Source organism: Leptopilina boulardi, unplaced genomic scaffold (genome assembly GCF_019393585.1).
Source record: "Leptopilina boulardi isolate dan_hultmark-lab unplaced genomic scaffold, ZJU_Lbou_2.1 LbouV2_392, whole genome shotgun sequence".
Lineage (NCBI taxonomy): Eukaryota > Metazoa > Arthropoda > Insecta > Hymenoptera > Figitidae > Leptopilina > Leptopilina boulardi.
The window spans coordinates 4,573,352-4,597,752 of NW_026137965.1; the positions used below are offsets into that span (position 1 = coordinate 4,573,352).

Genomic DNA, 24,401 nt, shown 5'->3' on the forward strand with positions numbered 1-24,401 from the left:
TAAATGATGGATACTAGAGTTTCCACTTTCTCAATTACTCAACTTCTCTCATTTATATGTTCTAATTAATCCTTTAAAAAAAGTCATAAGAAAATGTTCGATTAATTACAATTTTTTTTTATGATAATTTCTTTTGAAATTTATTATACAATAATTATAATCGTGAATTAAAATTTAATTATAATTATAATTAAAATTACGAATTAGAATCAGGATTATAAATATAATTGTGAATCATAGTTATGATTATAATTATAAATATAATTGTGACTCATAACTATGATTATAATTATAATTGTGAATCATAATTATTATTATAATTATAATTGTGAATCATAACTATGATTATAATTATAATTGTGAATCATAACTATGATTATAATTATAATTGTGAATCATAATTATTATAATAATTATAATTGTGAATCATAAATATGATTACAATTATAATTGTGAATCATAACTATGATTATAATTATAATTGTGAATCATAATTATTATAATAATTATAATTGTGAATCATAAATATGATTACAATTATAATTGTGAATCATAACTATGATTACAATTATAATTGTGAATCATAACTATGATTATAATTGTGAGTCATAAATATGATTACAATTATAATTGTGAATCATAACTATGATTACTATTATAATTGTGAATCATAACTATGATTATAATTATAATTGTGAATCATAACTATGATTATAATTATAATTGTGAATCATAACTATGATTATAATTATAATTGTGAATCATAACTATGATTATAATTATAATTGTGAATCATAACTATGATTATAATTATAATTGTGAATCATAATTATTATAATAATTATAATTGTGAATCATAAATATGATTACAATTATAATTGTGAATCATAACTATGATTACAATTATAATTGTGAATCATAGCTATGATTATAATTGTGAGTCATGAATATGATTACAATTATAATTGTGAATCATAACTATGATTACAATTATAATTGTGAATCATAACTATGATTACTATTATAATTGTGAATCATAACTATGATTATAATTATAATTGTGAATCATAACTATGATTATAATTATAATTGTGAATCATAACTATGATTATAATTATAATTGTGAATCATAACTATGATTATAATTATAATTGTGAATCATAATTATTATAATAATTATAATTGTGAATCATAAATATGATTACAATTATAATTGTGAATCATAACTATGATTACAATTATAATTGTGAATCATAGCTATGATTATAATTGTGAGTCATAAATATGATTACAATTATAATTGTGAATCATAACTATGATTACAATTATAATTGTGAATCATAACTATGATTACTATTATAATTGTGAATCATAACTATGATTATAATTATAATTGTGAATCATAACTATGATTATAATTATAATTGTGAATCATAACTATGATTATAATTATAATTGTGAATCATAATTATTATAATAATTATAATTGTGAATCATAACTATGATTATAATTGTGAATCATAACTATGATTGTAATTGCGAATTATAATTACGATTATAATTATAATTGCGAATGATATATAATTAAAAATAATTAATAACAAATACATAAAATTAAATATTAATTATATAATTTTATATAATAATATAAATGAATAAATGTAGAAATAATTAATATGACAAATTTACAATTATAAGTGAGATGAAAAAATAATTCTGCTGGAAATTAATAAATTGAAAAAGATATTTATTATTGACCTAATTTTTTATTGTAGCGTAAGGGTTATAACTAATGATACTCGACACTCAGGTTCCAATAATTTCTATTGCGACCATAAAGCACACACTGTTATGAGTGTACTATTTTCGCGCTGTTACATCCATTAAATTGCCTCAAAACTTTATTAATAATTGTTGTTAAAAAAAAAATGTAGAAATTTAAAAAAAATTTTCTTTTTATTAATTTTCATTTTATTTTTTCCCCAAATACTTTGACAATATAATTTTTTATTACATATAAAAAATAAAAAAAATTTATATAATTTTTTTATTTCACAAGAGAAAATAAAATTATTTTTTTTATATACGATAATTTTATCATATTCTTTTATATAATAAAATTTCTTTTTCATTCTCTTTATAATTAAATTTTTGATTCACTTTGTCACAAACAATGATCAACGTTTGTTTTTGAAAAAAACAGCATTTAATTTATTACTCATATTGTCAGAAGTTTTAAAAGAATAACTAATTTCTAAAACAAGGAGTGCTTGACTTTTTTAATTAAGAGTTAATTTCAAAGTACATGCGTAATGAATACCGTAAATTGAGTGAGAGAGAGAGTGAGAGAGAGAGGGGGGGGGGAGAGTCTGAAATAATTATAAAACATGACTTGAAGCAAAAAAAATAAAATTAACAAAACTGTTTTAAATTTACTAGATAATGAAACATTGTTTTTTTTTTATTTATTTTTTTATTTAAATGCGATGAAATAATTGCATTAAAATAGAGACAATAATGAGAAAAGAAAAAATCTTTAAATTTTTTTTTCATTAATTGACTGATTCGTTCAATTTAATATCATTTCAGTTAAAATTTTCTAAAGTCTTTTCTATACACAGAGGGATTATGAAATTTATGTGAGAAAAAAAAATCAACTAGTCTTTTGGGAATAAGACAGTTAGGAAACATATACGCGTCAGGTATATTTTTTTATGTCTTTTTTACGTGTTTCAATAATAAAAAAAAGGGTCGTTAATTTTTTTTTTTAATTTTTCTATTATGCAAAAATATAGCCTATTGTGCAAATTTTTGAATTATTGCAAAAAAAAATCAAAGAATTTAATTTTATTATTGCAAAAAATTTCTCCCATAAAATAAAATTTTTTTATTTTATTGTTGAAAAAATTTTCAATGAAATAAAAAATTTTGTTTTATTGTTGCAAAATTTCGAGAAAATAAAAAATTTTATTTTACTTTTGCAAAATTTAGATAAACTAAAAAAATTTATTTTTATTTTATTTTATATTTATTTTGTTTATTTTTATTTTATTTTATATTTATTTTGTTTTATTGTTGCAAAATTTTGTAAAATAAAAAATTTAATCCTGTACAAATTTTTAAAGCACAAAAAGTATAAAAATTTTTATTTTTTGATTAAAATTTAAAAACTTATGATAATAAAAAATTTCTTATGCATTTATAAGTGGGATAATAGATTACGGGGATTATAAAATATATATAACTATGCTATATATATATATAATAGACTAGATAATATATATAATAGAAACGATAATTGTAAATGAATAATGATGAGAATATAATAATTTGCGATGCAAATTAGATATAATACAAACGCAACACCTTGTTTTTCGATTCTTTGTGACTTAATTAACGTATTAATGTATATAATCCCTAATTGCTTGATGACCACACATAGACACACACACACACACACACACACACTCACACATGCTAGAAATTTTAATGACATTGTTTAATGATCCAATTATTATACACTGTACAGTACTGATTATTTTATAAAATATAAAATAAAAAATTTACAAATTTAAAAAAATAAGATCCTTTATAAATTCAGATTTAATTTTTTTCAATGTAATAATAATAAAATACACAATATAAATATACTTTTTTTTTATATTTTCTATAACAAAAAGAGTAAAAATTCTATTTTTAGAAATTTTTTTTTATATTTCGCCTAAAAACTTAAAAAAAAAAAAAATACTAACTAAAATTAATAAAAAATTCCCATAGAAATTCAGATGTCATGAAAACATAATTTTTTCAATGTAAAAGTAAAATACATAAACGATATAAAATTTTTTTTTTATTTCAATTTTTTTTTCTATAAAATTTAAATTAATAACAAAAATAATTAATAATAATATATTTTTTTCATATAGATATAGAATAAAAAAAGAGTAAAAATTCTATTTTTAGAAATGTTTTTTCATATTTCGCCTAATTTAGTAAACAAAAAATAGAACCTAGTAAAAATTAATAAAAAAAAAATCCCTGGAAAAGCGATATAAATTTCATTGAAACAGCGAAATGTTTTACTAAAACAGAGAGAAGGTTTTTGCTATTCCAGAGAAAAAAAAATTGCTGTCCCAGATAAAGATTTTTTTTTTTATTTTAAAATATAGAACAAAAAGAATAAAAATTCTATTTTTATAATTTATTTTTAGTTTTTTGCCTAAAAATTTGAGTAAAAAAAAACATATTAAAATTAATCTGCAACCAACTAAAAATTAATAAAAAAAATTCCCATAGAAATTCATATTTCACAAAAACATAATTTTTTCAATGTAATAGTAAAATACATATAATCGATATAAAATTTTTTTGTTTATTTCAATTTTTTTTCTATAAAATTTAAATTAATAACAAAAATAATTAATAATAATAATATATTTTTTTTCATATAGATATAGAATAAAAATTCAATTTTTAGAAATGTTTTTTTTTATTTCGCCTAATTTAGTAAACAAAAAATAGAACCTACTAAAAATTAATAAAAAAAAATCCCTGGAAAAGCCGATATAAGTTTCATTAAAACAGCGAAATGTTTCACTAAAACAGAAAGAACGTTTTTGCTATTCCAGAGAAAAAAAAATTGCTGTCCCAGATAAAGATTTTTTTTTTTTAATTTTAAAATATAGAACAAAAAGAATAAAAATTCTATTTTTATAATTTTTTTTGCCTAAAAATTTGGGTAAAAAAAAAACCTATTAAAATTAATCTGCAACCTACTAAAAATGAATAAAAAGAAATCCCCATATAAATTACGATTAAAGTTAAAAATTTTTTTTAATATAAAAATATCACAATAAAAAAAATTTTTATATACATACCCCACTGTAAATTGCACATGCGAAACTTCCTCTGCGAACAGATCGCCAACAGCAACAGGATTGCATGATTGCCATGCTGGAAGCACATGGACAAGCATAGATTTTTTTCAGAAAAAAAAAGAAAAACAAATTTTCTATCGCGTGTTGAAAAAAAAAATTATTTCAAATTAATTTTTCTATTATTCATCAATTGAGTCCATTTTTTATATTGAAATGAATGTAAAATAAAATATTTTTCAATTGTAAAAAATAATTTATATCTTGCTATGGGAGTTTGTATCCAAATATTCTTCATTATTTTTTCTTTCGTAAATTTTTTTTTGAAAAGTATATATATATATATATAGAGACAGGATATATAGACAGGATGAGAGCGATCCTGGAAGTTGAAATCAACCGCACGGGGTGGCAACTACTGACGTTCTTCATCACATTTACTCTTCTTAGTTTCCTAAACGCATGCGCCTAATTCGTTTTATTTTTATTTCTAAAAAAAAACTCCCCCTTTAAGTCCACCCTTTAAAAATGTTATTTCACAAAATTAAAAGTAAACCAAAAAATTATTTACATAATAATATTTATTAAAATATAATTTAAGTAACATTTTCCGTTGAAATTTTTTTTTATATTTTGTTTGTTAAAAAAAAAATTTAATAAAAAATAAGAAACGATTTTGGAATATGAAAACAAAAATAGAGTAATTATAATAAAAATTATTTATTATAAATAATTTATTTTTTTTTATTTCCAGATTTTTAATTTTTCCACAAGTCCATTATATTATAGTATAAATATAACACGTTTAAAAAACTTTTACATCAGAAACCTTATTATCTAGATGGAGAAAGAAACTTTTCTTGCTTATAAGTAAATATTAAAATTTATCTCCAGGGAAAATCAATAAATCATTTTTATCGAATTAGCCTTTCTGCAATATAATATACCATATAGAACAAAACAAAAAAAAAACATTTCCAATTTTAGCTACAAAAAAAAGTAAATTAAAGATTCATAAATAAATCGAAGAAAAAAAAAAGAAAAAATATATTCACTTCAAGCAAAAGGGCTCAATCTTTGCCGATAATTTAAAATCGATTCTAATTGCATTTGATGCAATATCTATCTTCTGCTGCCGCTGCTCCATTTTCGAGAAGTTACACACCTCGAGACTATTTATTTTCTCCATCAGGTGGTTTCTTTGTGGAAAGTTAATTTTCTCCAAGGGATTTTAAGAAATATTGAAGCTAATTAATAAAAAGCCACAATTCCAAGTTCAAAAAGTCCTTTCATTTATTTTATTTCTTTTTTTTAAATCTCTTTTTCTTTATTGGCTTTTTTAATAATTTTTCTCTTTTAAAAGGCATTAAATGGAAAATTCCAAACGGTATACTATTTGTAAAATATGTTCAATATTTGTAAAAAAAAAGAGAAAATGAAAGATTAATTTTTTACAATAAAAAAAAAAAATTAGTACACAAACTTTTGTTTTGTTTAAAATTTAAAACTGAAAAAATAAAATATATTTTCCTTTAAATAATAATTACAATAAATAATTAATTTAAATTAAATTTAATAGTTTTTATTATAACAAAATAAATAATTAATAATAATAATGAATAATATTTTAAAAATAATTTTTAAAAATAGGTATAAAATATTATTTTTTTATTAAAAAAATATTTATTAAAAAGTAATTTTTTTAATTAAAAAATGTTTGTTTTACTAAAATATTTATTTAACCAGTGAAATATTAGAAAATTATTTACAATTAATATTAATAATAATATGTAATGAATAATTTTTTAAAAATAATTTTTAAAAATATAAAATATTATTTTTTTATTAAAAAAATATTTATTAAAAAGTAATTTTTTTTAATTAAAAAATTTTTGTTTTATTAAAATATTTATTTAACCATAGTGAAATATTAGAAAAATTATTTACATGTAAACTGATTTACAAAAAATCTGCCCTTTCGTATTGGTACCAACAATTAAAGAAATTATAAAAAAAATATATTAATGATATAATTATTTTTTGAAAACTAAACAAATTTTTTGAATTAAAATTTTTCATCAAATTTCTTTGAATTAATTAAATAATAATTCAAAACATTAATTATTTTTTTTCTATTTAAAAATATACAATATAAGAATTATATTTCTACTATACATTTTTGTGTATGAAAAAAATAAATTTTCCAAATTTTTTTTTTTTTATGTAAATTTAGAAATATAAATAGCAGCACCCTGGCATGGTTCCGTTGGAAAAACTAAATCTTTTATATCAGCATCCTGCAAGTCTTGTCTATTATAATATTTCTCTATAAGTGCTTCTAAAAATTTTTCTACATTATCTCTAGTTGTGATTGCAACCACACAACCACCCCATCTACAAAAAAAAGAGAAAAATTTTTATTAATTAAATTTTTACAAAAAATTTTCAAAAAGTAATTAATTTTTATTATTTTTATTTTATTTATTTATATTTATTTTTTTTTAATTTAATCGTTTTTTTAGTTCCACTGTAACAAAAAATTTCTGAAAATATATATATATAAAAAAAAGGTTTTTTGTTAAAGTTATAAACAATTAAAATTTTTAACTCTGTCTTAAATAAAAAAAGATTTCTCGATTTCCAGTTAAAATAGATTTTTCTCTTCTTGAATTGTGTACGGAAAAAAAAAATTCTATTTGAAACAGCGATTATGTTTTTTTTAGAATAGCGAAAACTTTCGCTGTTTTAGTGAAACTTATCGTTGTTCCAAATAATGATTTTTTTTTCTTGTACCAATTATTAATATCATTATTTTATTTTTATTTTAGTAATAATTTTTATTTGCATTTATTTGAGATAAATAAAATTTATTTGAATGAAATAAAAATTATATTTGAGTGAAATAAAAATATATTTGAGTGAAATAAAAATATATTTGAGTGAAATAAAAATATATTTTTCTCAGAGCCTATATAATAACTTTTTATTTATTTCAAATAAAAAAATTTAATTTTTAACACAAATAAAATTTTATTTAACCGCAAATAGAATTTTTGGTATTTTAAATCAAACTATCAGCGAGAAATATAATATATATAATTTTTAAAATAAATAAAAATTAATTTTAGTCACGCAAAATGTAAATAAATCTTATTTAAAAAAAGAAAAAGTAACATTTTTCTGATGTTGCTGAAAAATTTTTCTCTAACTCACTAATAGCATAACTAATTAAAAGTTCCAGATACTTTAGATATATATATATACATATATAAAAAAAAAGTTTCTTGCTATAACTTCAAAAGTAATTGCACTTTGCGTTCTTCCATCGTTTCTCCCAGGCATGAAACCCTATTGCTTTTTCCGCGCCTACGTATGGTATATATAAAATTTTCTTCACCATTTTTATTAATAACATGACCCACACAAATATTTTTCTTATAAATAAGTAGTTATTATTTTTCTATGATAAAAATATCATTGAGAAAAAAATTTTTTTTTAATTCTAAATATGGACTATTGTCAAATAAAATATTTATTTTAGCGAAATAATTTTTCTCTTTGAACCAATTAGTTCTATTTTTTTTTTATTAAATAATAAAAATTATTTAATACAAATAAATATTTATTTGATAACAGTAAAGTAAACGATTATTTAATTACAATTATTATTTTTTATATGAAAAAAAAAAATTTTTTTCCTGTCGTGAAATTTTTTTCTAATTTTGTAAGTAATTAATTTAAATTTTAATAATTTTATCAATATATTTTATTCCAGTTGTAATAAATAAATAAATAATTATTTAATAGCAATAGCAGTGCTACCAATAAAAAATAAAAAAAAAAATTTTTTTCTCGACGTGTCTTTCTTTTAACTTAAACGTGACGTGTCCTCTTTTTGAAGAAAATTATGACGTGTCCTTTTTTTCCCCACTAAGCAAGCGTGTTATTAAATTTCCACTAAATTTAATTTATTTAAATTAAAATTTAAATTATTTTTTTATTTTTAATTATTATTTTTTTTTTATTTATTTTAATTTACAAAACAAAAAAAAATTAATATTTCAATTTGATAGCAATTTCTTTTTTATTTTTGCTAAAAAATTTTTGATTTGAATTTTATTTGAGATTAAAATTTTCTTTTTTCAAGAAAATTATTGAATTCACTTACCCAGCCCCTGTGAGTCTTGCTCCCAATGCTCCAGAATCAAGTGCTGAATTCACAAGGGCGTCAACTTGGGGATGACTACATTCATATAATTTACAAAGACTGAAATGACTTTTAGACATGAGATTCCCCAATTGTTGAAGTTTCACATCTTCTTTTATTGTTTTATCTTCATTTATTCTTTGAAAAGTCATTACTCTCAAAGCTTCTGTATTTTTTTAAAAAAAAAGAAAATTGTTTTAATAATTCAAAAAAATTTATATTTTAATAAAAAATAAATTACTATTTTTTAAAACATTACTATTTTATTACTATTAATAATATTATTATTTTATTACTATTAATAATATTACTATTTTATTACATAGAAAAAAATCTTTATCTGGAACAGCGATATGTTTTTCTAAAATAGCAAAAACTTTCGCTGTTTTAGTAAAAAAACACTTTTCGCTGTTCCAGGTAAAGATTTTTTTTCGTGTACTAATTTTATTACCAATTATTAATATCACTGAAAAAAAAATTTTATTTGATTCAAATAATCGGTTACTTTATTAGTATCAAATAAATATTTATTTGTATCAAATAATTTTTTATTTGAATCAAGTAAATATATATATATGAAATAATTTTTACTGGAAAAATTTTTATTTGAAATAAAATTTAATTGACTCAAAAATTATTTGGTTCAGAAAAATATTTATTTGATAATACACTGAAAAAAGAGTTTGGTATTGACAACCAAACGTTTGGTTGGTATTTAAGTAACCAAAATTTTGTTGTTGAATCAACAAAATTTTAATTGTCTCAATTAAAATTTGTTTGACACAACCAAAATTAGAAAAAAAAAGATTTTTGTTGTTCTAACTGATTGGGACAAGCAAAATTTTGTTGTTTCAACAAAAAAATTTTGGTTGCTTATATACCAACCAAACGTTTGGTTGTTAATACCAAACCTTTTTTTCAGTGTAAGTAATCGATTATTTGAATCAAATAAATGATTTTTTTCAGTTTATTACTATTTTTATTACCAATTATTAATATCACTGAAAAAAAAAATTTATTTGATTCAAATAATCGGTTACTTTATTAGTATCAAATAAATATTTATTTGTATCAAATAATTTTTTATTTAAACCAAGTAAATATTTATATATATATATATATATATATATATATATATATATATATATATATATATATATATATATATATATATATATATATATATATTTGAAATAATTTTTACTGGGAAAATTTTTATTTGAAATAAAATTTAATTGACTCAAAAATTATTTGGTTTGGAAAAATATTTATTTGATAATACACTGAAAAAAGGATTTGATAACCAAACGTTTGGTTGGTATTTAAGTAAACAAAATTTTTTTGTTGAATCAACAAAATTTTAATTGTCTCAATCAAAATTTAGTTAGGACAACCAAAATTAGAAAAAAAAGGATTTTTGTTGTCCTAACTAAAGTTTTTTTGGGACAACCAAAATTTTGTTGTTTCAACAAAAAAAAATTTTGGTTACTTAAATACCAACCAAACGTTTGGTTGTTAATACCAAACCTTTTTTTCAGTGTAAGTAATCGATTATTTGAATCAAATAAATGATTTTTTTCAGTGTATTACTATTTTTTAATTACTCTCTAAATCTGAATTAGTAAAAATGTTTACTATTTTAAATTAGTGACTCACTTTTTGCTTCTCAATTAGTAAAATTTTACTAATTATTAGTAACTTTTACTAACAATTAGTAAAATTTAACTAATTCTAAAGCAAAAAGTGAGTCACTAATTTAAATTAGTAAACATTTTTACTAATTCAGATTTAGAGAGTAGAAAATAATTTTTTAAATATTAAATGAATTGCACAATGTGTTTATTTAACCATTACAATTTAATTAAAGCCTCACACAATTTATAAAATGTACTGACTCTCTTTTTTTCATTTTTTTTTTTTTTATATTTAACTCTCATCAAACCTTAAGCGCAAAAAATGGAACGTGAGTTTGTGATCTGAGGGTTTTTACACGGCTGGATTCCGTTGCGTTTCTATAGTAATAAATTTCATCAAGGTATATATCGATAAGGGTGAAGAGAGTAAGAGGGAGTAAAATGAGGGAAAAAGACAGGTAATTCAATCAATATCCCTTTCGACTTGAAAATTTACGGTTTCATTTTTTTTTTTTTATGAAATCATGTAAACTCGTATGTGATCATAAAAAAAAAAATTAATACTATAATGCTTATATATTTTACCAAGAAGAAAAATTTGTATTTAAAAAAAAAAAATTCATTTAAAATATGTTTACTTTGCAAAATTGAATTCAAGAAAATAAATTAGACAATTTAAAAGTATGGAAAGTTTCGCAAGATTTTCAAATGAGAAAAATAAAGTTATTATATAGTTAAAAAAAAAAAAAGAAAGGAAAAATAAGATTTAAAATTGAGGCTATTGCAACTTTTTAAGAATACTTTCAAAGAATGTGTTTTCTATTTTCCATCTTATTACTCTCCTGGTTCTATTTATTTTGTTTAAAAAAAAAAATGTAAAAATAAAATAAACAGCTCTTAGTCAATTGAAAAAAGCAATTGTTAAAGTGGAATTATTTTCATGTTGAAATTATAATTCCAAAATGAGAACTGAAAATATATTAATAAATTAATATTAAATTATTGAAAATACATACTAACTTTACTATTAATTTATTAAAATTATATTAATTTACTTAAAAAAATATTTTTTCTATGCGCTATAAAAGCATAAATTGATTAAATATGCTCTAATTTTACAAAACAGTATTCTCTCTCTCTCTCTCTCTCTAAATGAAAATGTGATTTTTTTTTAATTCCATTTTATATGGAACAACAAAAAGCACTTTATTAAAATTTTAAAACAAAACTACACACATATACCTTGAAAAACATGAAGAGCTCTTTGACGAAGTTTATATTTCTGTGAGAGATTAAATGATGTTTTGATTGAATAAATTTCTAGTTCCTCAATTGTTGTTTCTAATATCTCAAGAATCTGATGAATAAAAAAATAAATTCACAAACATTATAATAATAATAATAATAAAAAAATAATTATAATAATAATCAAAATAATAATAATAATAATAATAATAATAATAATTATTATTATTAATATAATTATTACTATAGTTATAATTATTATAATAATAATTATTGTTATTAGTATAATTATAGTTTTAAATATAATTATAAAATATTTTATTGAAAATAAAAATTAATAATAATAATTATTGTTAATTATAATTTAATTAATATTTTTTTGCATTCATACCTCATTTAGAGTATATGGCTCGTCTTTAATATCTGCCATCACAATTTCAATCATTTCCTTAAGATTTTTTTTTAAACCTTCTTGAATGTCAATTAATTTTTGTATAGTCTTCCAATTAACATTTCTTTTCTTCGCTAATATCTTTTTTTTTTATCAATAAAAATAAATTAAATATTTTTTTCTGATTTTTATAAAATAATTTATTTTATTTTTTCTTCTAATAATTTTTGTATAATGCTACACTTTATATATATATATATATATACATATATAATTATAATTTGAATACGAAATTAAATCGCATTACTATTTATTCTTTTTTATTGCAGATATAATTTTATATACACTTATAGTAAGCTGATTTAATTTTGTATATTAATGATTTTCCTCTCTAGAGAAATTGTGTATATACATTTCTCATTAATAACTCTCATTATGGATAAATAATTCTGCTAATAGTTTATAACAGTGTAATATGAAATAGCTTGTGTATAATATATATATATATATATATATATATATATATATATATATATATATATATATATATATAATTGAGATAACTCACCTGTGCTGCGAACCGGCACTCTGCTACTCTGAGATTAAAGTCGGTAGTTGAAGCTTTATTGTGACACACCAGAGAGTGTGCTATTACGAAAACTGCATGTTCAGGCAATGTTATATTTGTCGCACGCAGAGGATTAAATTCTATCAATTTTGCTGAACCTTCAATTATAATATAGATTCAGAAAAAAAAAAATTAATTAATTTTTTTTTTTTTTATTATAAATTAAAAAAGAAAATTTATTTTATTTTTTCATTATAAAAAAATAATAATTATTCATATTATATATTATTATATATATACACTAGCTAAAAGAAATTTTTAAAAGAAAAATTTGTAATTTTTTATGCAAAATATATTATTATATTTAATAATAAATTAATAAAATTTTTTTAAAATTTTATTAATTTATTATTAAATATAATTTTTTAATGCCTGTTAATACATTAAATAAATAAATTAACCCCTTCGCAGTCGAGGCCAAAATCACATAAGTGGGCTCAAAATGTCAGTAAATTTTTGAATGACCAAAATTTGTGCAAATGTGTATACTACGGTATTTAAGGTCGCTGATTACGATTCCAAAGTCAGATTTTAAAAATTCAAAATGGCCGAGCCAATATGGCGGACAATTTTTTCAAAAAATGGCAAAAATGATTTTAAAATATTTAAAAATTGTTACTCGGAGGGTTTTTGGGGTCGCTGATTACGAATATAAAGTTAGATTTCAAAAAATTCAAAATGTCCGAGCCAATATGGCGGACAATTTTTTCAAAAAATGGCAAAAAATGATTTAAAAATACTTAAAAATTATTACTCAGGGTTTGTTAGGGTCGCTGATTACGAATCTAAATTCAGATTTCAAAAATTCAAAATAGCATAGTATGGGTGTGATTATTATTGTATCCATTTTGAATTTTGAAATTTTGTAATTCTGACATCAAATTCGGAATCAGCGACCCCAAAAACCCCCGATGTAACGAGTTTCAAGGGAATATGGTCAATTTTCAAAATTTTTGGTCGCCATATTGGATCCGACATTTTGAATTTTGTAAATCTGACATCAAATTCGGAAGCAGCGACCCCAAAAACCCCCGAGTAACAAATTTTAGGCCAATTCTGTCTTATTATTGGGCTCAAAATTTATGTGCGTGTATACACGTCATCGACACCCAAAGGGATAATTAATAAAATAAATAATTATTATTATAATAATTATTTTATTAAAATGAAAATTTTCACCTGCTTTGCCTAAGAAAGCAATGGCTTGGTCCATTCCTCCTCCCATTGTTCCTATATATCTTTCAGCACTCGCACTAATTGTTGCTAGCTGTTCTTTTGTCATCGAATACTAAAACAATAACAATATTTATAATATATAAGTATAATAGCACTTAAATTGATAAGAAACAAATATGTTATTATTATTTTTATTATTATTGTTATTAGGTATTATTATTATTATTATTTTGAAAGAAATTGAAAAAAGAAATCCTAAAAAATGATTAATGATTCCTTATTTAAAACAAACAACTCAAGAATATAACTTATGTCATCTACTTCCTGAATAGCTTGGGAAAAAGTTTTATACATACAAAAAAGAGTGATTAATCAAAAAAAAAAAAAAAAAAAGTGATATTCACTTGCATGTGTATTTTTTGAAGCTTTTTTGAAAACAACTTATATTAAATATATATTAACTATATTCAATTGTGAGAAATCAATACTCTTTTTGAATAATTATTATTGATTTAAAAAATTTTTATTTCCTTACTATATGAAACGATATGCAAATTAGGTAAAAGCAAGACATTCTTATGTTATTTTCATGGACAGAAGAGATATAATTATAATTTTGATATAAAAAACAGTAATTTTATGGGGAATCAGAATTTATTTAATCTAATAAATACTGTAATAAATGATAAAATAATTACTTATTTTTAATTTTACATATAAATAATTATATTTCTGTAGTGTTTGTATCCGATTTAAAAAAAATTAAATTATAATGTTAAAAGAACTATTTTAAGAGGGACAAAATTTATTTAAGAGAGGTCGAATGGTCTCTGAAATTCTTTTGGAAAGAGGAGACCTTTAATTATCGCCCTATAAAAACGGTACTAAACGTGAAAATGATAAACATTAATTTTAAAATACTTTCTTCTTGAAAGACGGACACTTTTTTTACAAAAGCAACTAGAGATTCTTATCTTATATAAATTTCCTAAATCCGAAAGATTATGCGAATCCATACAAAAACACGATTGCAAAACGAAAAATAATATAATGACAGGTTCATTACCTCCTGCCGCCGTCAGATGGCAGCAGCATGCATAGCGCACAAAGTTGCAGCTGTTATTAGATTACTTTTCTACTTTTTGTTTTGCAACCATGTTGAAAAATGGTTTTTTATTTATTTAAGAACCATAATCAAAAAGAATTTTTAAGTGCCAACTCATTTTTATTTAAACCTCCTTCTGGCGCACCCTGGAATATCATGTCAGTTTTTGCAAATTCAAAATGGCGGGTGAAATTTAAAAAATTCACCAGAGTATTTTGAATCTCATTACATTACTCAGGGGTTTTTGAGAACGCTGATTATGAATATAATGTTAGATTTTAATAATTCAAAATGGCGGATCTAATACCAGGACGAAAAAAATTTAATTTATTTTGAAATTTCTCAAAAGTGGTTATTTGAGGATTTTCAGCATTGCTAGTTTTCAATTAAAGTAAATATTTCTACCGTTTAGGGAAGGTTTATAGATTAGTTGTAATAGATAATTCATAATAGTTGTCCAAGATGAATTAATAGACGCGCGTAACGCATTAAAATAAGTTCCAGTTATTATATAATATCGTATCGTATTTTCATACGAAAAATTTAATTTATTTATAAAATAATTATTTATTTATCCCATTTATTTTGAAAAAATAAATAAATAAATTTATTAAATTAATATAATTTTCTATAATTTTTTTCTTTATTTTTATTCATTTATATTTTAAAAATTAGTTTAAAAATAGAAAAAAAACAACTAAAAAGCTTAATATCAAAAGGTATATAATTGGAATGACTGTCAGATGTATATATAACGTAAAATATCCTGACAAGGCTTTAATAGTGAACTTTCGAAACATCCTGCTTCAAAGGAGAAGTTCCGCGAGTTTTGTGGAAAGTTTGCTCATCGATTCTAAAGGAGTTAAGCCGGAAGATACCACTTCAATGCTTACGTATAATACCTCACACATATTATTTTTGCCGCCCCTCCCCCTAAAAAAAGAGAAAAAAAAGGCGTGTGATTTAAAAGCACTCTGTGTAAGATAAAATATATCTATGACATAAATAATTTTTAAAAATTGCCACTTTTTTTTATTTCGACAAATTTCCACAGTGCTGTGTACTGAATTTTTATGATTCTACAACTTTTAAATCATTTCTATTTCCCCGTGCAAGAATAATAATAATAATAATTTATTTATTTATTCAATCATACAGGCAAAGCATATATTATATTATTATATAATAAACATATATTAATAATATAATAACAATAATTATATAATAATAATAATAATAATAATAATAATAATTATAATAATATCCCTTTTCTGAATTTACTATTGGCGCAGAACTGTTGCCAGTACCGGGCCAGCTAGGCGCCAGTAGTGAATTTTCGTATAAGGATATTACAAAACTTATTTAGAAAAAAAAATTCCAAAAAAAGTTTTTCTAAATTTAATTAATATTTTATATTTATAAAAACAAATTAATAATAAAAATAATAAATGTTTGTTACCTGACAAACATGAACTGTGGACAAAGCAGCGGCAGATACAAGAGCACTAGAACTAGAAAGTCCAGAATTTGCTGGAATATTTCCCCATACTGCCGCTAACATTCCATTTGGAATATTTTCCTTTGGTATAATTTCTAATATTCCTTTAATTCCACAAAGAAAATATTTATGCCAATCGGGACCTTCGTTTGAATTATTTATATTTCGATTGCTACAAATCATATGGAAAATATACTAAAAATATAATTTTAATATTCATTTATAATCATTTAGTAATTATTTAGCAATAATTTAGTAATAATTTGTAACAGTTAAACTGCTATGTGCGAAAAAGTGACACTATTACTATTCTCGGTCTATCAGACTGCTATTTCTTTTTTTATATTTTTCTATTCTAGTGATTTTTAATTATATAATGACAACTGTCGTATGTATTTTTTATATTTTTACACTGAAAAATTATTTTATTTATAAATAATACAAGTATTTTTTTATTTTTCTTATTGAAAAATTATTTTATTATAAATAATTCAAGTATTTAGATGATTTTTGCATATTTATAGAATTACGAAAACGTCAAAACAATAATTGTAGGTTATGATGACTAAAAAAAATAATTGCGTAGGAAGATGCGCAGAAGTTACTTATATAAGAATTTACCGACTAATGCCGGTATTACAGAGACCGCTATATACGACATTTTCATAGATTTCATAAAATTTATCAAATTAAATTTTTTCAAACAATTGTCACCTAAAACTTTTTCAGAAAGTATGAAGCTGAAGTTTCTATTATGCTTTAAAAAAAAATTAACGAAAAATGTTTCGGTCTGACAGACCGCTATGAAAGTTTAAAGATTATTCTGGATTTTTTCAAAATAAAGCCAGAAGTATTGGACAATTTTTATACAATGGTCTGGGAGACCGCGATAGTAGTTTAATGGTCAATTTAGATTTGTTTAAAATTTTAAAAAGCCGGAAGTATTGGAAAATTTTTATACAGCGGTCTGGGAGACCGCGATAGTAGTTTTAAGGTTAATTTCGATTTTTTTCAACTTTATTAAGCCAAAAATAAGTATTAGACAATTTCGCGACAAATTGCGTAGTTAAAGGAAAAAAAATATATTTAAATACATCTGATGCAATTATGCCATTCACGCGATTATAAAATTACTCTTCACTGCGGTAGAAACTGCGGTAAGGCTGATGCTCCAGAGGCAGGTAGACATTAATGAAATTACATTTTTCGCCATGGCGTCATTTCTCCCCCCCCCTCTCTCTCTCTCTCTCTATTTCTCTCTTTACTGTCCTTAATTTAATTTAACCAAGCAATAAAATTACTATAATCGAAAATAAGAAATTAAAAATAAATGGAATACCTCGCTAACACGATATAAAAAATTATTATTTATATATATTTTCACTTTTTATAAATGAGAAATACGAACTAGACATTATATATATAAAGTTTCATGTTTCTTTATTATTAATCACATAGTTAGTACTAATCTCACCTTTGAATCATTAATGTGCCGGAATTTCTTCTCCTAACATATAATGAACTTCGTTAAAAGGTTCTTAGACATCTATTTATAATAATTTTTTATTAACGAAAACTTTTATCACTTTGTCATAGCACAGTTTTAATAACTCTGGAGAATATTATTGTCAATCTAAATTACCTTCACTTAAAAAAAAAAAAAAAAAAAAAACTCAACTCAAAATTATTACAACGCCGAGGTAAAATTTTTCTTTTTCATTAAATAAATAATTTTATGGATAAAATAACAATTTAAATCAAAAAGGAATTAAGATAAAATTTTTTTTTACATAAGTTATAAACAATTGAAATTTTTAGCTGCCTTAAATAAAAAAATAGTTTATCGACATCCAGTTGAAAATTTAGAAACAAAAAAGGTTTTTCTTGTTCTGGAATATGGTATTTAAAAAAATTTTTGTTCAAAAAAAATTGTTATTTTAATTATTTTTTAAAATTGTTTACTTATTAAATGTTAATAAAAAATTTGTTTATTATTATTATTTATTTATTTTTTATTTATTTATTATTTAGAATTTTTATTTTCAACTAATTCTCTTTTTAAATATTCTCGTTCCAAGACGAGAAATACTTTTTTTTTGTTTTTAAATTTGTTAACTGGATCTAGAAAAAAAATTTTTTATTAAAGTAAAAATTTCAATTGTTTATAACTTGTAGTAAACAATTTTTTTGTTAAATTATTTATTTTATTATTTTTATTATTATTATTAATTTATTGTCAGACACTATTCACGGTTGGACACTTCGCTTTTCTTAAAATAAAAACACTAGCGCCATCTATGCACGAACGTGGCGAAGCTTCTCGTAATGAAACCTAACTTTTTGTGACATTACAATTTTGGAGGATTAAAAGTAGCGTCTGCTGTGACGTCGGTGCATTTGTAGTAACGAAAAAAGTTTTGTGAGCGATATGATTAAACATAAAAAATGAATAAAGAAAACAAGACATGGGCAATTGCATGTACTCTGGGGTTCATAATTGAAGAAAAAATGAAATGAAAAATCGAAACAAAAAACATATCTGGTTATGGTTACCACAATTCGAAAATGTTACTTCTAGTTAGGGTTGGAGAGTTTATACACTCAGGGTTGGACACTTTGTTAATTATTATGAATTTGGCACAATTTATAAATAAATATACAAATAAACATTGACGCACACACACAGCACATAATCTGACAAAGATATTAGAAAAATAATAATAACGTATAATGTCCAACCAGATTTTTCTTTTTTTAAAATGATCAGAACTTTTTTAATTTTAGACCAATCAATTTACGATCTTCAGTAAAAGTGTTCCTCTTTTGTACATCTTTCTAACAATATAACTCAATTGACTAAATTTATTTTTTTTAAACAAGATTATAAAGAAAGTCGAAAACAGTGTCCAACCCGGAGTATATTCCCCTAATAATAATAATAATAATAAAAATAATAATAATAAAAAAAAAAAAATAAAATCAGATTGAAATAAAAAAATTAGATTTAAATTAAAAAAAAATCACGATTCTTATCAGCCCTGAATATTTGTCATATATTTTTTTTTGTTGGCTGTAGGAAATAAATTGAAATAAATTTATTGAAAAATTATATATTATAATATTTATTTATATACCTTATGCCTTTAAAATCTTGACATTTAAAATCCGTATATTTTGGATCAAAATTACTGACATGAAATTCATCTGTTTCTGATGGAGCAACAGCGACAAGTATAAATTGCTGAATAGCCATTGGACAAACTGCGTAACCACAATAATCGACATGTTCTCCAATTATGTTGACGCTAAAGGATAATACACCAAACTATATATTGGGGGTTCAAACTTAATTGCAAATCAATTTTCAAATATATATATAAAAAAAAATAATAATAATCTTTATAATAATTTTCAATTATCAATATTATATTAATAATATTAAATATTTTCTAATTACCGTCCAGGTACACGGACAAAAAATGAAGGTGGACAATTAAATTTATCACGAAAATGATTTGTTAATAATTCCATTTTATTTTTTAATAATTCATCTGCTTCCAATAGTGGAACATTATCTTCATTTTGTTTAATGGATTCTGTGGTCATTTCTGTAAATATTTTTTTTTTATTTAAAAAAATTTTTTTATGGTATTTACGGTTCATTTTTTATTCATGTAATAGAGATTGCTTTTGAAGGTAACAAAACAAAAAATTCACACGTATATTTATTTTTTTTAATAATTTAGAGAGTTTTTTATTTTATTAAAATTTTTTCTCTCTCTCTCTCTCTCTTTATGTTACATAGTCGCTTTGAAGTGGTTTTTGAATATTTATTTTATAAATAAAAAAAAAGTGTATGTGGCTATATGTGAAAGTAATTTGAGATATCAACTTGTTTAATCAATTTTCACAGAACCGAATTTTATTAATATATTAAACAAAAAATAAAATTGATGATTTTTAATAAAATACATATATAATGTTTGATTTTATAATAAATTGAACGAAAATCATTTCGTTTCAGTCTGGAAACAAAAATTATTTTCTCTCTACATTTGAATTAGTAAAATTTTTAACTAATTTGAATTAGTACTATTTGCTTTTGAATTAGTTAAATTTTACTAATTTGATATTTTTTTTACTATTAATTAGTTAAAATTTACTAATCTGATACTGATTACTAAAAATTAGTAGAATTTTTTTTTACCAATTTTAACTGACTAAAAATTGGTAGAAATTTTTACTAATTTAAATTAGTGAACTATAAACTATAAATATTTATTTATTATAAATATTTAATTTACTAAAAATATTAATTTATTAAAAATATTTATCTATCATAAATATTTATTATAACATAGAATGTCAGTACAAAATTTTATTATTTACACTTTATAATCTTTATATGAAGCCTTTTACAAATTTTATATTGAAAATAAATCATTTTATCATCGATAAAACAAGAAATTATTATATTATTTGCCGGTTATTGTGTTTCATAAATATAAAAGCGACTATTTGTTGATTTAATAAACTTGAGTTGATTGAATAGAGTACTCTATTGTCATTAACCCATTTTTGCAAAGCTCAATTAAATTCACAGTATAATTCTTATTATATTTGATGCATGCTAAGAGCAATAATTTTATTCTGAATAGAAGAATTTTTTTTTTAAAAGGATTTTAACAAAACTTGTTTATTATACAAAGCAAGGAATAATAAAATTCACATTTCAGGAACATGTCATTGAAATATTCGGAATATTCCTTTCAAATATTCCGCACCCATATTCCAGAAATATTCTTCTAAATATAAAAAAATATTACTTTAAAATATTCCGTCAATTTTCTAGGAATAATCCTTTGTAACATTTGGAATATAACATTTATATTCTAGAAATATTCCATTCTTGTTCTAAGAATATTTCACCTTTTTAGGAATATTCCATTATTATTCTAGAAACATTCACTTGGATTGTTCGACATATTCTATTTGTATATTTCTGTAATATTTCTTTGGAATATTTAATCCATGTTCTTGGAATATTTAGAGTATTTCTTCGGAATATTCCATCCAAATTCAGTAAATATTTCAATAATATATATTTTTTGAATTTATGTTCTATAAATATTCCTTTGGATTATTCAAAATATTCAATCTACATTCCAGTAATATTGCTTTGGAATATTCCATCCATATTCTTGCAATATTGGGATTATTTTTTTTGGAATATTTCATTCATATTCTAAAAAATATTCCTTCGTATTATTTGGAATATTCAATACATATTCCAATAATATTTTTTGGGAATATTCTATCTATATTTTTGGAATATTTATTTCGAATATTTAGAATATTACATCCATATTATAGGAAAATTCTATCCATATTATAGAAATATTTCTTTGGAATCTTCTATCCATATTCTAGAAATACTTCTTTGGATTATTCGTAAAATTCCATTCATATTCCAGAAATATTTCTTTGGAATATTCCATCTATATCACATAAATATTCCGTTAGATTATTCGAAATATTCTATCCATATTATAGGAATATTTATTTAGAATATTTTATAAATAATCTTGGAATATTTCCTTGGATTATTTGGAATATTTAATTCATAATACAGTAATATTTCTTCGGAATATTTCATCTATATTGCAGTAATATTTCTTTGGAATATTGTATCCATATTCTGGAAATACTTCTTTGGAGTAGACGAAATATTCTTTTCATATTCCTGTAATATTTCTTTGGAATATTCTATCCATATTCTTGGAATGTTTCTGTCTATTATTTGGAATATTACATCCATATTCTAGAGTATATTCGGAATATTTCTTCGGAATATTCCATTTATATTCCAGTAATATTTCTTTGGAATATTCTATTCATATTCTGGAAATACTTCTTTGGATTATTCGAAATATTCCATTCATTTTCCAGAAATATTTCTTTGGAATATTTCATCTATATCAAGGAAATATTCTGTTAGATTATTCGAAATATTCTATCCATATTATAGGAATATTTATTTAGAATATTTTATAAATAATCTTGGAATATTTCCTTGGATTATTTGGAATATTTAATTCATAATACAGTAATATTTCTTCGGAATATTTCATCTATATTGCAGTAATATTTCTTTGGAATATTCTATCCATATTCTGGAAATACTTTTTTGGAATAGACGAAATATTCTTTTCATATTCCTGTAATATTTCTTTGGAATATTCTATCCATATTCTTGGAATGTTTCTGTTTATTATTTAGAATATTACATCCATATTCTAGGGTATAATCGGAATATTTCTATGGAATATTCAATTAATATTATAGAAATATTCCGTTGGATTATTCGAAATATTCTATCCATATTATAGGAATATTTCTTTGGAATATTCTATCAGTATTCTTGGAATATTCTTGGAATATTTCCTTGGTCTATTCGAAATATTTCATTCATATTCCAGAAATATATATATTTTTGAAATATTCTTTTGCCATATTCGGAATATTTCGTCTATATTCCAGGAATATTTTTTTGGAATATGCGAGCGTTATTTTAGTAAAAATATAAAAATTAAAAAAATTATAAATGTGAATGATAAAACAAAATTTAAATAAAAAATATTTTTCACTGGAAAGGAGATAAAAAAAGAATTTTTTTTCGCGAAATGTTTTATCTTCTTTCTTATCAAAATTTCATATTTAAAAATCGTATATATATATATATATATATATATATACACGTCAAATGAAAATAATATATTTATATGCATGTCAATATATAAAAATTTAAATAGCGAGATAGCTTACCTCGCTTGATTTTATTGATTACTATGAAACGAGTGTTGTTATAGAAGCACACAAAAGAAATTGGAAAAAAAAAATTCTATTGCAACAGTAGATACACCAGCTTTTATATGGGAAATGATATTATTTATTTTATCCAAAAAAAAAAACCAATGCGCGTGGCACTATAGTGTATATAAGAAGATGTTTCCACTTAACTCCACGCGATGTCAGGTTTGATCCAAACAACTTTGAGTAAAATTTTTGTATATATACATATATAAAATAAAATTTATATAAAAAAAAATAAATTAATTAAAATTTGACAAAAACTCACTGCGTTTAATAAAAAATTATTGCTGTTGGTCAGTTGTAATTGTTTGAAACTTTTTTTTTTTTATCTTGATAATAGATTAACGTTATCACTCACTGACATATTTACGCCGGCTTTATAACGATTTGTATGCCAACGTTTCTTTAAAATGCCACGTGAAGCGTTGTAAGCAAAAATTTATTCTTGGCCCTCTTTTGGTTACAATAATTACGAATAAAAGTCTCTTCAAAATAATATTTAAAGATAAAAATTTGTAAGATTGTAAAAATTAGGAAAATAATTTTTTAAAACATTTTTTTTTGGGTAAAATTGGAAATCTATTAAAATGGGATATTTTTGTATAAAATTAGTTTTTGGGGAAAAAAAATAGTTTGGATTTCAGCTGAAGGTATTTTCAAATCGAGGGATGGTAAACCGGTTTGGCTTTATAGAAATCAGAGGGTCACGTCTGTATTTTCGATTGTGTAGGGAATGATGATTCAATTCTCGACTGCCGGTAAGAAGGAAA

General features: G+C 21.7%; 2 protein-coding genes across 3 annotated transcripts in view; both read right to left on the reverse strand.

Annotated features, from left to right (window-relative positions):
• The window catches only part of LOC127288686 (uncharacterized), a 31,744-nt gene extending 26,460 nt beyond the window's left edge, over nucleotides 1-5,284 (reverse strand). The window contains exon 1 of the mRNA XM_051316298.1: nucleotides 4,878-5,284. Within this exon, the coding sequence (XP_051172255.1) occupies nucleotides 4,878-4,952 (75 nt within the window). The 5' untranslated portion in view covers nucleotides 4,953-5,284. The remainder of the gene's footprint in view (nucleotides 1-4,877) is intronic.
• Nucleotides 5,285-7,063: 1,779 nt separating this feature from the next.
• On the reverse strand, nucleotides 7,064-24,064 carry LOC127288682 (N-acetylgalactosamine kinase). 2 transcript variants are annotated; one of them, XM_051316290.1, is made up of 11 exons: nucleotides 23,897-24,041; nucleotides 23,584-23,808; nucleotides 20,216-20,366; nucleotides 19,893-20,063; nucleotides 16,720-16,930; nucleotides 14,159-14,267; nucleotides 12,920-13,077; nucleotides 12,352-12,492; nucleotides 11,958-12,072; nucleotides 9,043-9,247; nucleotides 7,064-7,268 (listed from the first exon to the last, which is right to left on the reverse strand). In XM_051316290.1, the coding sequence occupies exons 3-11, from the start codon at nucleotides 20,362-20,364 to the stop codon at nucleotides 7,094-7,096; spliced, it is 1,434 nt and encodes a 477-aa protein (XP_051172247.1). In that variant the 5' UTR covers nucleotides 20,365-20,366; nucleotides 23,584-23,808; nucleotides 23,897-24,041; the 3' UTR covers nucleotides 7,064-7,093. The 2 variants fall into 2 exon arrangements, with proteins under 2 accessions (XP_051172247.1, XP_051172246.1); XM_051316289.1 differs by lacking the exon at nucleotides 23,584-23,808 and having other exon boundaries at nucleotides 23,897-24,064.
• Nucleotides 24,065-24,401: the final 337 nt, after the last annotated feature.